The sequence below is a fragment of the Mustelus asterias genome, chromosome 22, assembly GCF_964213995.1.
Source record: "Mustelus asterias chromosome 22, sMusAst1.hap1.1, whole genome shotgun sequence".
Classification (NCBI taxonomy): Eukaryota; Metazoa; Chordata; class Chondrichthyes; order Carcharhiniformes; family Triakidae; genus Mustelus; species Mustelus asterias.
In genome coordinates this window covers 63,560,320-63,576,361 of record NC_135822.1, presented here as the reverse complement: position 1 = coordinate 63,576,361, position 16,042 = coordinate 63,560,320, and the positions used below count along the sequence as shown (strand labels likewise).

General features: G+C 41.7%; 1 protein-coding gene across 1 annotated transcript in view; it reads right to left on the bottom strand.

The window, feature by feature from the left end:
- gnsb (glucosamine (N-acetyl)-6-sulfatase (Sanfilippo disease IIID), b) overlaps positions 1-9,402 on the bottom strand; it is a 48,332-nt gene extending 38,930 nt beyond the window's left edge. Inside the window, exon 1 of the mRNA XM_078239404.1 lies at positions 9,140-9,402. Coding sequence (XP_078095530.1) covers positions 9,140-9,253 — 114 coding nt within the window. The 5' untranslated portion in view covers positions 9,254-9,402. The remainder of the gene's footprint in view (positions 1-9,139) is intronic.
- Between the last annotated feature and the right edge of the window lie 6,640 nt (positions 9,403-16,042).

Here is a 16,042-nt window from a genome sequence, read left to right as displayed (position 1 = left end):
ACCCAATTTACTCAGTCTCTCATCATAGGACAACCCTCATCCCAGGGAACAATTTAATGTAATTTCACTGTACCTTCACCAATGCAAGTCTAAACTTCCTTAAAATCGAGACCAAAACTGCACAGTGTTCCAGATGTGGTCTCACCAAAACCTTGTACAACTGAAGCAAGACTTCTTTATTCTTGTATTCAAATCCACTTGTAATAAAGGCCAACTTCATGTTCCTTGTACAAGCACACCCAGGTCTCTTTGAACGAGTGACAGGTTTCTCACTTTATAACCAATCAATGTTTTTTTATTCTCATGACCAAATTAAATAATTTCACACTTACTACATTACACTCCATCTGCCATCTTGTTGCCCACTCATCTAGCTGGTCCATATCTCTTTGCAGCCTCCTTGTCCTCCCCATAGCTTACCTTGCCACCGTGTAAGGTATTAGAAAACTTAGTTACATTACTCTGTCTCTTCGTCCAAGGCATTAATTTAGATGACAAATAGCTGAGACTCCAGTAATCATCATCATAGAATCCCGACAGTGTTGAAGAGACCATTTGGCTAATTGTGTTTGCACTGACTCTGAAAGTATCTTACCCAGATCTTCTCCCCCGCCCTATCCCTGTAACCCCACCCATTTACCAGGGCTAATCCTCCTAACCTACACATGAAGTTGCAGCACATTGGACTGTGGGAGGAAAGTGGAGCACCAGGAGGAAACCCTCTCAGATGGGAAAAATGTGCAAACTCCACCCAGTCACCCAAGCCAAGAATTGTACCCGGTCCCTGGAGCTGAGGCAGCAGTGTTAACCACTGTGCCACCATAATCCTTGTGGCACTCCACGATTCACTGCCTGCCAACTTGATAAAGCCCTGCTTAGTCCCACTCTGTTTTTCATCCGTTAACTAATCCTCCATGCAATCTTATATATTACCCTCAATTTCATGAACCCACGTTTGGCCTTTTAACTTTTTATGCGGCATCTTAGTGCGTACATTTTGGAAATCCAGGAAAACTACTCCTACAGCTTCATCTTTATCAAGTCACATCCTTACAAATAAATTTGTCAAACAGGATTTCCCTTTATTAAAACCATATCTGATTATACTATGATTTTCTAATTGCATTGTTTAGACTTCCTTCATAATATATTCCAACACTTGCCTGATAACTGATGTTAACGTAACCGGCCTGCAGTTCACTGCTTTCTCTGTCCCTCCTTTCTTGAAAAGTGGTATGACACAATTGTTAGGGTGAGGTAGATTCATTATTGTTTAGATGGACATTGCCTGACATTTGGGTGGTACTAATGTTACTTGCCAGTTATCACCACAAGTCTACTTGTTGTCCAGGTCTTGTTGCACACGGGCTGCCTTAGGAGGAGTTGTGAATGGTATTGAATGCTGAAATCATCAGCAAACATCCCACTTTTGACATGATGATGATGGTGGAGGAAAGATCAGTCATGTGGCAGTTAAAGGTGGTTGGGCCAAGGTTACGAATGAGGAACACCGACAGTGATGTCTTGGGTGCAAGATATTCAGCCTACAACAATCACAACCAACTTCCTTTCATCTAAGTGTTACTCCAACCAGTTGAGAGCTTCCTCCAATTCCCATTGATTTGAATTCGAGGATTCCTTGATGCACTTGTTAAAATGCTAGCATGATGTCAAGATCAGTCAGTCTCACCTTACCTCTCCAATTCAGCTCTTTTTTCTAAATTTGGACAAACAGAATGTTAGTTGGATGTGGCTAGCATCATTTCGTAACAATAAAATACGCAATACTGGAATCTGAAATAAGAACAGTGGACACTGGAAAAACTAAGGAGGTATGCCAGCATCTATCACGAGAAAAACAGAGTTAACATTTCATGGACTCTGTCATAACTGGGAAGAGGGAGAATGTAGAAACTGCAACAAAAAGTAGCAACTTTACGAACTGAAGACAGAAAGTCTCGTGTAAAGGGGTCTTGTGGTTTCAGCTCTCTGGTTTAATTCACATTAGATTTTGTTGGAAACAACACACATGTACCTTACAACAGTCAGGGAGGGATCTCAGTACCTATTGAATGTTAGCCGAATTTGTATGCAAAGACTTTTCCAAAACGGACTGCAAGTAATTTAGTTGTTTAACCATTATATTCTCAAATTTACATGCCGCTTCAAGTCACTTTCATAAAAATCACTTGTTAAGCCTCAACTGGAGTATTATATCTAATTCTGAACACCACATAATCTAGGAAGGTTGGAAGATTTGCTATAATGGAGCAGAATCAAGGACTTGAATTATCCTTGGAGCCTCAAGAAGCTGGCTGTTTTTAGATCAGAGAAGTGCAAGAAATTTGATATAGATGTTCAACATTGAGAAGAGTAAATAGGAAACTGGTTCCATTGGCACAAAGAGCAGTAATCAGAGGATACAGATTTAAGGTAATCACAGAATATGGTTCTGCAATAAAATGAGAGGATTTTCTTAAGCCAAGAAGTAACAACTGTAAACTAACTAAATGAGTTATGGTGTACAATAATTAGCAGCTATGGGCACGAGAATCTGTGGAGTCGAGATCCATCATGATCTAGTTGATTGGCAGAACAGGCTTGTACAGCTCACTTTTTCTGATCAATTACACAGCAGGCATAAAAAGACGACATTTTGGGTTAGGGAGGCAATATTGAAATGATGACCCGGATTGTGTGGTTACAGTGAACATTACACTTTACGCCTCCTCACAGACTTTCTGTAGGGCATGTTGTGAGATTTAAAGTGCTGGGAAATTGTTGTAGCTGGAAATCTGTTTCAATATGGAACCAACCTGACTGGTACCTTTGACAAGGTACCGCATGGTAGGTTGTTGCAAAAAGTTAAATCTCACGGGATCCAGGGTGAGGTATCTAAATGGATACAAAATTGGCTTCTTGACAGAAGCCAGAGGGTGGTTGTAGAGGGTTGTTTTTCAAACTGGAGGCCTGTGACCAGCGGTGTGCACAGTAAGAAGTCTCACAACACCATGTTAAACTCCAACAGGTTTATTTGGTAGCAAAAGCCACAAGCTTTCGGAGCACTCGCTGCTCCTTTGTCAGGTGAGCCTCAGGGATCAGTGCTGGGCCCACTGTTATTTGTCATTTATATTAATGATTTGGATGAGAATTTAGGGGGCATGGTTACTAAGTTTGCAGATGACACCAAGATTGGTGGCGTAGTGGACAGTGAAGAAAGTTATCTCCAATTGCAACGGGATCTTAATCAATTGGGCCAGTGGGCTGACGAATGGCAGATGGAGTTTAATTTAGACAAATGCGAGGTGATGCATTTTGGTAGATTGAACCAGGGCAGGACTTACTCAGTTAATCGTAGGGCATTGGGGAGAGTTACAGAACAAAGAGATCTAGGGGTACATGTTCATAGCTCCTTGAAAGTGGAGTCACAGGTGGACAGAGTGGTGAAGAAGGCATTCGACATGTTTGGTTTCATCGGTCAGAACATTGAATACAGGAGTTGGGACGTCTTGTTGAAGTTGTACAAGACATTGGTAAGGCCATACTTGGAATACTGTGTGCAATTCTGGTCACCCTATTATAGAAAGGATATTATTAAACTAGAAAGAGTACAGAAAAGATTTACTAGGATGCGACCGGGACTTGATGGATTGAGTTGTAAGGAGAGGCTGAATAGACTGGGAATTTTCTCTCTGGAGCGTAGGAGGCTGAGGGGTGACCTTATAGCGGTCTATAAAATAATGAGGGGCATAGATCAGCTCGATAGTCAATATCTTTTCCCAAAGGTAGGGGAGTCTAAAACTAGAGGGCATAGGTTTAAGGTGAGAGGGGAGAGAGACAAAAGTGTCCAGAGGGGCAATTTTTTCACACAGAGGGTGGTGAGTGTCTGGAACAAGCTGCCAGAGGTAGTAGTAGAGGCGGGTACAATTTTATCTTTTAAATAGCATTTAGATAGTTACATGGGTACGATGGGTATAGAGGGATATGGGCCAAATGTGGGCAATTGCGATTAGCTTAGGGGTTTTAAAAAAAGGGTGGCATGGACAAGTTGGGCCGAAGAGCCTGTTTCCATGCTGTAAACCTCCATGACTCTATGGTGATCTGGAACCTGTAAATCTCCCTCACCAAAGATTGAAGGCATGCAGAGACTAAAATCTGAAAGTGCCGGTTAGAATCATATACAAAAAGCAAGATGAGGAAAAGACGTGGGATTCAGAGACAAAAGAAACAAAAAAAAAAGTTTTTAAATTTCCAACCATGATGTAAACCTGAAGAAGAGACTCACAGCTAATGAGTCTCGAGGTACTAAGTCATGCAATTTCTTGCTGTTCCTTGTTTTAATGTTGTCTCTTTGCAAGAAAACTGCATTGCCCAGCATCTGGAGAAGCAGGGAAACACTGACAGCAACTTCTACATGTCAAGGTTTAATTACATATACATGGTTGCTGGGAGTCAGTTTAGCTCAGTTGGCTGGATGGCTGGTTTGTGATGCAGAGCGATGCTAACAGTGCGGGTACAATTCCCATACCAGGTTAGTCATGAAGGCCTGCCTTCTCAACCTTGCCCCTCGCTGGAGGTGTGGTGATCGTCCGGTTAAATCACCACTTTATCTTTAACCTTCATGATTGATGGAATTTACTCTATCCAATTTACTTTTCAGTAATGGTGAATACTGACAACCCCATAAGTCATGCCATTTATTTACAGTAGACTGTTTATTCAGTTAAACTAGGAAAATACCTCAACCATGTATATATACACATGAAGCATTTTCCACCCCTTGATCTACCGCCAGGTGAACACCAAGCAATAATGAACACTGTTAAGACACAGAGTACATCTGAACATATAATTTAGAGGTTGATTTTATAAATTATGCTTCCTGTAACTCACTCACACAATTCCCTTATTGTCAGACAGAGGTTGCTCAGTTTGCAAAATTCTTCATTATATTAGTATTGATTGTTGACAGATGTTTTAAGTTCTACATGACTCTTCTTCCCAAACTGCCAAAGTAACCTCAATAAAACTTGCCGAGCCACAGCCCAAACAATCGAAGCACTAAAACGAAGGAATGTATTGAAGAGTGAATGTGGATTGCATTGGAATGAGGCAACAGCAGAGACAATAGATTACAAAGTAACTGAATCGTAGGATAAGACGAGCTCTATCAGTGAAGGATTTTTCACTTGCAAACAAAGGCTGCATCCAGTAAGTACTCAACCACAACTTGCAAATCATCTTTTTAAAACATTTTAACAGTCTCATTCCATAGTTGGCTTACAAATGGTGATCAGCTTGGCTCAGTTGTTGTCACTCTCATCATTGACTGAGGGAGTCACAGGTTCAAGTGTTGCTCCAGGATTTGAGCACATATACTACAAAATGACAAGGCCCTGTGAATAGGCACAACTCTCACAAACTGAACTTCAGCTCCTCACAATAAATGCAAAGCAGAAGTTCTGCAGGAATGGAAGGTCACGCAAATCACAGTGAAAGTGGGTGAAAGATTTTATTTTGTGAAGTGATTCTGCTCCAAGAGGCAGGAACATTCATACTGAGAATGGAACACTCCATTCCAGCTTCAAGCGTTCTTATGTGAGGTACAGCAGCTATGTGGAAAGTAAAACTTCTTTTACTTTATCCCATCAATGTGCCTCAGTTCCCATCTCTGAAACAAACTGCCTACCTTTGCACCATTGTAACAACTTATCTCATTTGTTACACCAACCATTCTGTAACTTGTTGGGAGGAACATTGGCCATTTGGTCCCAATATGATATATTAAAATAGCTTTCCATTGAGACTGCCAAATCCTAAATAATGCTTCGGATTAATGGTGTGGGGGCGGCACGGTGGCATAGTGGTTAGCACTACTGCATCACGCACCAAACACCTGGCTTCGATTCCCAGCTTGGGTCACTGTCTGTGTGGTCTGCATATTCTCCCCGTGTCTGCATGGGTTTCCTCCGGGTGCTCCAGTTTCGGTGCAAGGGCCATGCTAAATTCTCCCTCAGTGTACCCGAACAGGCGCCAGAGTGTGGCAGCTGGGGGATTCTCACAGTAACTTCATTGCAGTGTTAATGTAAGCCTACTTGTGACACTAATAAATAAACTTGAACTTTTTAATGCTTATGTAGTTCTTCACCACATTCTTCAGTGGGCTAAGCACCACAACCAAATTTGTACACTGTGAAGTCTCAAACAGCAAATCAGAAATGACCATCTTATCAATTTTTGGTGGTGTCATTTCGTAAGTTGACCTGGATATTGGGAGATCGCCTTGAAAAATACCAAATGATCTTTTACGTCACTTCAATCTGCAGCATGCCTTGTTATAATCTTTCAACCATGAGACAGAACCTCCAACAAAGACACATTACATTCACTGCACTGGAATGTCAGCCTAGATGTGTTCAAGTAGACCTTCAACCTCTAATCTTCTGATTGAAGGGAGACTACAATCAACTAAGTCAAGCATGACTTTCATGAGCAATCTAGAGGTGCAAGGTCAATAGTGAACACACTCTGGCAGCAATGCCTCTCCTCAGAAACATAAAAAATATAAACCTTATGAAGCTGCAAAATAGGAAGTGTGTAAACTTGCAAATAGCACTGACTCATATAGTGACTGGTCTTCAACACACATGTCACAAGGCCAGTCACTCCATTATCATGTGGAAAGTACGTTATTTAGCCACACTAATCTTTGCATTAGTAATATTCTTGACATTTATTGCTCAGCTAAAATAGCTGAAAAATACTTCAACTGACAATACTTCTGTAGTTTTAATGTTCAGTATTATGGATATGTGCTAACAGATCACTGGGCTGAGCAGGAAATGTTGGTGGTATCATTCCAAGGTCTACCTTTGTGTCCCAAAACTCAAACTTGTCCCTCGCAGCACACATGTATTTCTGGAAGACACTCACTCTCTTTCCAGTACCTTCAGCCAGAACTCTCGCAACTTCTTCCCATTTCTTATTAAGCTGCGTTTTACAGACCAGAGCATGAACAATCATTTCAGAGCTTGGTAAAAATCACTTCATTTACATATTGGGCCACCACAGCACACTCATTAACTTTCTGGTAAGAAATAAAATTTAATTGGCGGCACGGTAGCACAGTGGTTAGCACTGCTGCTTCACAGCTCCAGCGTCCCGGGTTCGATTCCCAGCTCGGGTCACTGTCTGTGTGGAGTTTGCACATTCTCCTCGTGTCTGCGTGGGTTTCCTCCGGGTGCTCCGGTTTCCTCCCACAGTCCAAAGATGTGCGGGTTAGGTTGATTGGCCAAGTTTTTTTAAAAAATTGCCCCTTAGAGTCCTAAGATGCGTAGGTTAGAGGGATTAGCGGGTAAATATGTGGGGGTAGGGCCTGGGTGGGATTGTGGTCGGTGCAGACTCAATGGGCTGAATGGCCTCCTTCTGCACTGTGTATGGTTTCTATGAATTGTAAGTATTCAGATATTAGATGCACAAATTTTATTTTCCATTAGACATACAAACGGAAAGACAAATAAAGGCATTGACAGCTTCAAACCACATAAGAGCTGTGTGAACAACTATCTTTTAAAGACTCCAATGATTCTGACAAGATCGTCAGTAATCACCCAAAAGTCTCAGTTCAGTATAATGAATAGTGGGATTTGGAGTGAACTTGGCTAAAATCTAATATTATATATAAGAGTATCATTCGAAAAAAAAAACTATCTGCAGCTTTTGATGTTGTATCATGTTTGTTTAATGTTTTATTTCTTTGTGCATGATTCACTCAGCATCCCAATTAACCAAAAGATAAAATTATGTATCCGTTATTTAACTGACACCAGTTCAAAATAAGCGAATGAAAACCATTGCAAATGTTAGCAAACTTAATAAAAGCTTGAGAAAACATCTGTGCAAAAGAAACAGAAACTAGAAGCAGGAGGAGGCCATTCAGCCCTTCGAGCCTGCTCCACCATTCATTTTGATCATGGCTGATCATCAAATTCAATATCCTGATCCCCCCTTCCTCCCATTTCCCTTGACCCCTTTAGCCCCAAGAACTATATCCAATTTCCTCTTGAAATCAGACAATGTTTTGGCCTCAACTACATTCTGTAGCAGTGAATTCCAGACATTCACCACCCTCTGGGTGAAAAACTTTCTCCTCACGTCAATCCGAAAAGGTTTACCCCTTTTCCTCAAACTATGACTCCTAGTTCTAGACTCCCCCACCATTGGGAACATTCTTTCTGAATCTACCCTCTCTAACCCTGTTTGAATTTTATAAGTTTCTAAGAGATCCCCTCTTCTAAACTCCAGTGAATATAATCCTAACTGATTTAGTCTCTCCTCACATGACAGACCTGTCATCCCAGGAATCAGCCTGGTAAACTTTCACCGTACTCCCTCTATAGCAAGAACATCCTTCCTCAGATAAGGACACCAAAACTACACACAATACTCCTACAATACAATGGCCTCACCGACACCCTATACAATTTCAGCAGAACATCCCTATACTCAAATCCTCGCTGAGTATCCACCTCTCTCAATTTACACTCATTCAAGTAATAATCTGTCTTCCTATTATTGCTACCAAAGTAGATAACCTCACATTTATCAACATTATACTGTATCTGCCATGCACATGCCTACACACTCAGCCTGTCCAAATCACACTGAAGCACCTCTGCATCCTCCTCACAGCTCACCCTCCCACCCAACTTTGTATCATCTGCAAATTTGGAGATATTACATTCAGTTCCCGCTTCCAAATCATTAATATATCATGTGAACAGTCGGGGTCTTAACTCAGATCCCTGCAGAACCCCACTAGTCACTGACTGCCAATCGGAAAAATGACCCATTTGAGACCCAGAGAAGGCATGTTAACCTTCATCCCAAATGTTAGAGTTTCTGAACTTTTATGTATCGTCTGATCTCGAAGCCCCAAGCCAAAAAAATGACAATACAGTTTAAAATTAATCTTGTCAGGTTCATCGCAAGAGTCACCCAGTCTGACGATGGAGAAGTTGAAGACTTCTGAAAGTAAGCTACATACTTGGACGGTCGGACTGAAATAATTCTTAGATTTCAATCGTACTTTAAGACAAGTAAAACCCAAGTTCAACCCACCAGTTCATTTGAGACTTACCATTCCTTTCAGCTCGATGTCCTGATCGTCTGTGAGTATCAACACGATATTCCGGTTAACGCAGTGCCCGAACCGAAAGACTACGATCAGGAGCAAAAATGCTGCCAATTTCATGATAGCAGAGGGGCAGCTCGGAGAGCTGGATATGGGGGTGTCCCGGGGAATCTAATGAGTTAACAGCTCAAACAACATCACACACTAATGTTCAGCAGCTGCAGTTTCCTGGTTCTGAACTTTCTGCTTGGCTGAAATTGGCTCAGTGTTTTAATAAAAGGACAGGAGGTGCATGTGATCGACAGGCCACCCAACCAATCACATTTTCCAAAAACCTCTCGGTCTTTCAATGTACTTGCTCACTTGCTGATTGAGTTTTCTATTAACATATGAGGGCGCGGTTAGAGCAAAAAAGTTATCCCGGAGTTTAATGTGCAACTTCAGAATTGTGAAACACACATCTTCAGGCTGGTAGCCATTTTTAATGCAAGTCTTTAAAAAGACTTCAAGTTAACAAGGGCAGGAATGAACTTTATATGATGGATTCAAGCTTCAGGCTAGAAGTAAGATTGAAATGTAATCCACTGCTTATGATGAGCATTGAAGATCTTGTATCACCCAATATAAATCATTCCAGGCATGGAGATGACCAAGGTGATAACGTTTTAGCCACAAGTTTTAATGTTGAGAAAAATTCCTTCTACACAATGTAGGTGAACATACTCTGTGGACATGTTTACTTGTGATGTGGAGATGTTTGCTTGATATGTTTACTTAACACGCATCTGCCACCTTTACATTTATTCAGATAATTCCACGGTTTATCCTCTTCCGATGTGAGAAACCCCTTTCAGACCTAAAATTTACGAAACCTGTGTGCTTCCAGTTCTGTTCTCTTGTTCATCCCTGAGCCCCCCCCCCCCCCCCCCCCCCCAGCCCCATCATTGGTGGTCATTCCTTCAGCTGTCAATGTCATAAGCACAGTTAGAAGTCTCAGAACACCAGGTTGAAGTCCAACCTGTTTATTTGGTATCACGAGCTTTCAGAGCGCTGCTCCTTCATCAGGTGGGTGTTTCGGAGCAGTGCTCCAAAAGCTCGTGATACCAAATAAACCGGTTGGACTTTAACCTGATGTTGTGAGACTTCTTACTGTGCCCACCCCAGTCAACGCCGGCATCTCCACATCAATGTTGTAAGGTTTCGAATCTCCTGCCGAAATCTCTCCACATCTCTACTTTTCCTCCTTTAATATGCTGTTTAAAACCTGCCTCTTAGCGCAGACTTTTGCTCCATTGTCCTAATGTTTCCTTTGGCTCAGTGTCAGTTTCTGCCTGATTATGTTCCTGCAAAGTTGGGATGTTTTACTACATTAAGAACATTATATCAGTGTGAGTTGTTGTCAGTGCTAACCATTGTGCCACTGTGCCACCATGGTTAGCTCTGCTGCCTCACAGTGCCAGGGACTCAGGTTCGATTGTTGGCCTGGGTTATCGCCTGTGCGGAGTCTGCACATTATTCCCATGTCTGCGTGGGTTTCCACTGTTTGCTCCGGTTTCCTCCCACAGTCTGAATGATATGCTAGTTAGGTGCATTGGCCATGCTAAATTCTCCCTCAGTGTACCCAAACAGGCACAGGAGTGTGGCGACTCAGGGATTTTCACAGTAACTTCATTGCAGTGTTAATGTAAGCCTACTTGAGACACTAATCAATAAAATTTAAACAATGTTGTCAAAGAAATCTAAAATATTCACTTTACTTTTGCAAGAAGTTGTCAAAGCACACACGACCTGTGAATATCAGGATCGCGGCAATAACAGTGTCTGCATTTGAACTCTATTACCATTGTTTTCCATTGTTTGCAGTTACATACAGGTTTTGATTTTATAAACCTCTCTGGCTACACCTTGGAAGTAGAAGGTTTGGAAACTCAAATTCAGCTTGTTTCTCAATTCTTTTGCTGAATGCTTTCTTTCATCCCACATGCCCTCCCCCATTCCAGCCAACTCCACCACACTACTGCAAACACCTCAGTCCATGCTGTCATTTACCTCAAAGCTGAACCTTTTAAGTACTGTACTGTTGAACTGAACCTGCCCACATCACACCTCCACATTACAACTCAAAATACACAGTCTTCCTCCTCACCTGTCCCAATTCTTGTGCTGTCATGGCCCCCCAAATGCACTGTGGCTCAGGAAATGACAAAGTTTCTCAACTTTTTTTTCAGTTTTCTTCCCCATCTTTATAATCTCATCCAGGTTCATGGTTTGTTGCAGGTACTCTCCCCTTTTCTGATTGTCTGTCAATGCACTGACAGGATGAAATGTATCCTAGGCTGTAACAGAAGCAAGAAGATAACAGTGGAGGCTTTCCAATCTCCCCAAAAGGCTTGTTCCGTGCCCCCATACACTGAGTGGGAGACAAGCTGATTGCTGCTTGTAAGTTACTGGGGACATTGTGGTGCCTTTTATCTGTAAAGGTTCCCCCGTGCAGGTGGCTAGCCTGGACTTTGTATCTTCCAACCTCAGGAGTAGGATGCCAGATTGGAGATGCTTATACACTTGTTCTCTCTGATAATGGAGACTTCAGCTCACATGTCCACCTCCATCTTTAAGGGATGGCCATTCACTAGTAAAAGTACCATTAATGAGGCATCTTTTGTTGTGATGATGCGATTCAGTTGTAATGTCCCTGTCTTTGGAAGAGAGGATAACTGCATGGTACGATCAAGTACTGGCCTCAGTCTTTTCCCTCGGCCACACGTGTTTTGCTTATTCCTGAAACTTCACCTCGGCTGTGTCCTTTGACACTACTTGCAATAATCCGTCATCTGGCAATTGTACTTTTCTGGAGTATGTTCTTTAATACTCTTTGGGTCACTACTGCCTTTTCTTGACTGTCTGGTGGTGACATTAAGGTTCCTATATTGACAGGGGCCCTTTAACACCTGGTTTACACAAGCACTTTCCATTGAGGACTGATTATACACGAGTTTCCTTCCTCTAGTTGGAAGACATTGATGTCTGATTCTCCCTGTAGTTCATGAGACTCTTTTTCTGCATTCTTAAGGGATAAGACTATTTGAATGGCTTTCTTTCAATCTAAATCTGGTTCTGCCCACCTGGGTGGCCAGGTCATATATGCCAATCTGTCTCAGAACATTTCATTAAGAGATGGTTGAAATTTGTACTTTTTGGCCAATTTCCACAACCCATCCAAGAACTCTGACGGGTTCCCCAGGAGTTCTCCCAGCCATGTTGAAGCAAGGAGGATTACAGAGGGCTTTGGGTCATATTGGTTTTTTATTCGGTCTAAGAGTTTGCTAAAAGTTTTGAGTCGGGGTATCTGGACAAGTCAGACTTTTTATCACGCTGAAAATTGGGGCATTGCATGCTGGATTTTTAAAAATCTCCATCAGCGTTATTAGCACAGAAGAAGTAACTGGACTTCGTTTTCCCTGCTGGTGTCATCGGGTTCAAGTTTCCCAAAATGAGGCACAATGACTTTTCTCACCTGAGAAGGTTCTTGACTTATGGAGGTTATCCGTGGAGGGAGGTGCTAAAACATTTTCTTTCCTTGTCGCCAATGTAATAATTAAGTTGAATGCCAGTTTCCCATCATCAAGCACCCTTTATGGTGTACCAAGAAAGAGACTGCTCCCACGGCTCACAGCCAGGTACGGCAACACCTCAGGATTGACAACACTGGTCTCGGTGAAGTAACAGGTGCAACAGCTGAACATCCTATTCAGCAAGCATCTGCCTACTCAATAAAGGCCCAGGGGAGAGACCTATCAACGATCCCCTGTGGTTTTCGTGACCATCATGCCAATTAAGAAGTTTTCCAATGATACAAAAGTTGGTTCTGTGATTGACAGTAAGAGCTAAAGCTCTGGATTGGTCTTATGAGCAGAAAGATAGCAAATGGAATTCATGATGTGGAGAATGGAATTAAAAATGGAATTAAGCCAGAGAAGTTCAAGATAATGCATTTGCAGAGGCCAGTTTAGGGCCTGTATATGAGAAGGAAAAGAAAGTTGCAAAAAGGAGGATGGTCAGGAACAAAGTGAGTTCCTTGGTGACTGTGATGTTATGTTGAATAATTATTTTGCATCAGTATTTATGGGAGAAGAAGAAGCCAATTTAATGGATGTCTTGAGGAAACTAGCTTTGAATCAGGAAATAAGACCAACAAAAATTAACAGAAGCTAACCAAGTCATGAAAAAAATAATGGCATGAAAAAGTGATGAATCCCCAATGGCCAAATGTTTTCATACCAGGATTTTAAAGGAAGCAGGTAAGAACATTGAAGATCCCCGAACTATAATCTTCCAAAGCTCTCCCCAGTTATAATCATTCCTTTCAACTGGAAAAATCTGCATGTCATTCTGATATCTAAGAAAGGTGAGCGAGGAAAACAAGGGATTGATAGACAAGTTGGTCTAACATTTGTTGACTGGAAATGACTGAAATCCATCATTCAGGACAACTATAATTAAAGGTGACTGAACACGCTGAAAACTTTCAACTGATAAAACAATTTTTTTTATTCATTCATGGGACATGGATATCACTGGCTGACCAGCATTTATTGCCCATCCCTAGTTGTCCTTGAGAAGGGTGGTGGTGAACTGCCTTCTTGAAACGCTGCAGTCCACGTGCTGTGGGTTGACCCACAATGTCATTAAGGAGTGAATTCCCAGGATTCTGACCCAGTGACTGCAAAGGAACGTTGATATATTTCCAAGCCAGGATGGTGAGTGGCATGGAGCAGAACTTGCAGGTGGTGGTGTTCCCATGTATCTGCTGCTCTTGTCCTTCTAGATACAAATGGTCGTGGGTTTGGAAGATGCTGTCTAAGGATCTTTGATGAATTGCTGCTGTGCACTTTGTAGATCAGTGGTTCCCAAAGGGTGCGGCGAGAGAGGATGGCAAGTGTGGCGGGAAGATTCAAGGACAATCAAATAAACATTTAAACATGGTTTAAACAAGCATTGTTTAATACTTTCTGGATGTCCCATGATCATATTATAAAGTAGTTGTGTTCTATGTTATGAATCAAGCACTGCTAGGAGTTGGTATTTTTTGTTTTTGAATGTATTTCTTATCAATAAAAAATTTGATGTGGCGTGAGCAAATTTTTATTCCGAAAGTGCGGCCTAGTGAAAAAAGTTTGGGAACCACTGTTGTAGATGGTACGCACTGCGTGTCACTGTTCATTGGGAATGGAAGGAGTGAATGTTTCTGGATGTGGTGCCAATCAAGTAGGCTGCTTTGTCCTCGATGGTGTCAAGCTTCTTGAGTGTTGTTGGAGCTGCACCCATCCAGGCAAGTGGGGAGTATTCCATCACACTCCTGACTTGTAGATGGTGGACAGGCTTTGGGGAGTCAGGAGGTGAGTTACTTGCTGCAGTATTCCTAGCCTCTGATCTCCTCTTATAGCCACTGTGTTTATGTTGAGTTTCTAGTCAATGGTAACCCCAAGGATGTTGTCAGTGGGGGATTCAGTGATGGTAATGCCATTGAATGTCAAGGGGTGATGGTTTAGATTGTCTCTGATTGATGATGGTCATTGCCTGGCATTTGTGTGGCACAAATGTTACTTGCCACTTGTCAGCCCAAGCCTGGATATTTAAGTGGGTTTAATTTAGTGTTTCTATGTAAGGAAGGATAAACCTATAGTTAGATTCATGCTAGACAAAGGTATTTCTATATGTGGGGGTGTTAGTTTCAATTCAAACTGTGCTGCTGTTGTCCTCAGAGAGGTTAAGGGGTGAAAAGTAAATAAAAGCTAGCAGAAGTATGAGGCCATTGCTTTGCAACGAGAGGCCCTTTTAAGGGAGGAAGACTTTTGAGTTTAATTTTAGCTGAATTAATTTGCAGTTGCAGATCAAGTGCCAGGGAGTGAACATCTCTTAACTCTGCCAGAAGAAGCTGGATAAGACAAGGGGGCTACAAACAGGCAGACTTTCCAAAGAACCAGATAAAGTCCATACAACCAGGGAATTGGGACTGAAACAATGTCTTAGGAAGAATTAAGTTAAGAGAACAGAGACCAAGAAGCTGGGCAAGGTCCTGTTCAGAAGAATTCAAGGGGATAGCAGGCAAGGTTCTCCGAGTTAAAGAGACAGCTACAGTAACCAGATTTAAAGTGGACCTCAGAGGTAAATCAAAAGTTTGGTGCCATCTTAATACAGTCTGGGAACCAATAGGTAAAGCAATTCAGAACAGGTTATACAACAGTCAGTATAAAGAAATCTTGAAACGGGAGGTGTAAAATCTGGATGCTGGATTTCTTCTTAAAAACAGAGAAGAGGCCTTGTTTGACAGTATATTTGGAAAACCTGAATGGATTTGTTATGCAAACTCTAATGGAAAGGATTGTTGTTAAAGAAGATTTTAAACATTTTTTTTGAGAGTGGAGTTTACAAACTCTAATTTGACAATCAACTGGGGATTTTGAGAAGAAAGCCACAGAAAGTCACTCAGGTTCAGAACAGAGTGTGTCTTAGTACAGCCAGCCTTTATGTTTAAAGGGAATGTGTGCTACGGAGACATTATAGCCTAAGTTTACTTTGTGACCTGTGTTCCATCTAAAATCTGTGTGTGTTTGTAAAGCTGGGGGGCGGGGGGGGGGGGGAGGTGAATGAATATTGCATTATAATCAAACTTTTCATGTTTAATAAATGTTTTTTATATTAAAATTAATTAGCTGTCCTGTGACTCTGTTTCACTGTGTTTTCAAAAAGAATGTTATGGCCTTTTGAGCCAGGCTCCCATTCTGGGATCTTCCCGTTCAGTTATATCAGCTGGGATTGTAACATCAGCTGGAATTGTCATAACAGCAACAATCAATGCCTTTAGAAAAGAAAAATTGGACAAAGAAAAATATAACTGCAATTGTATTT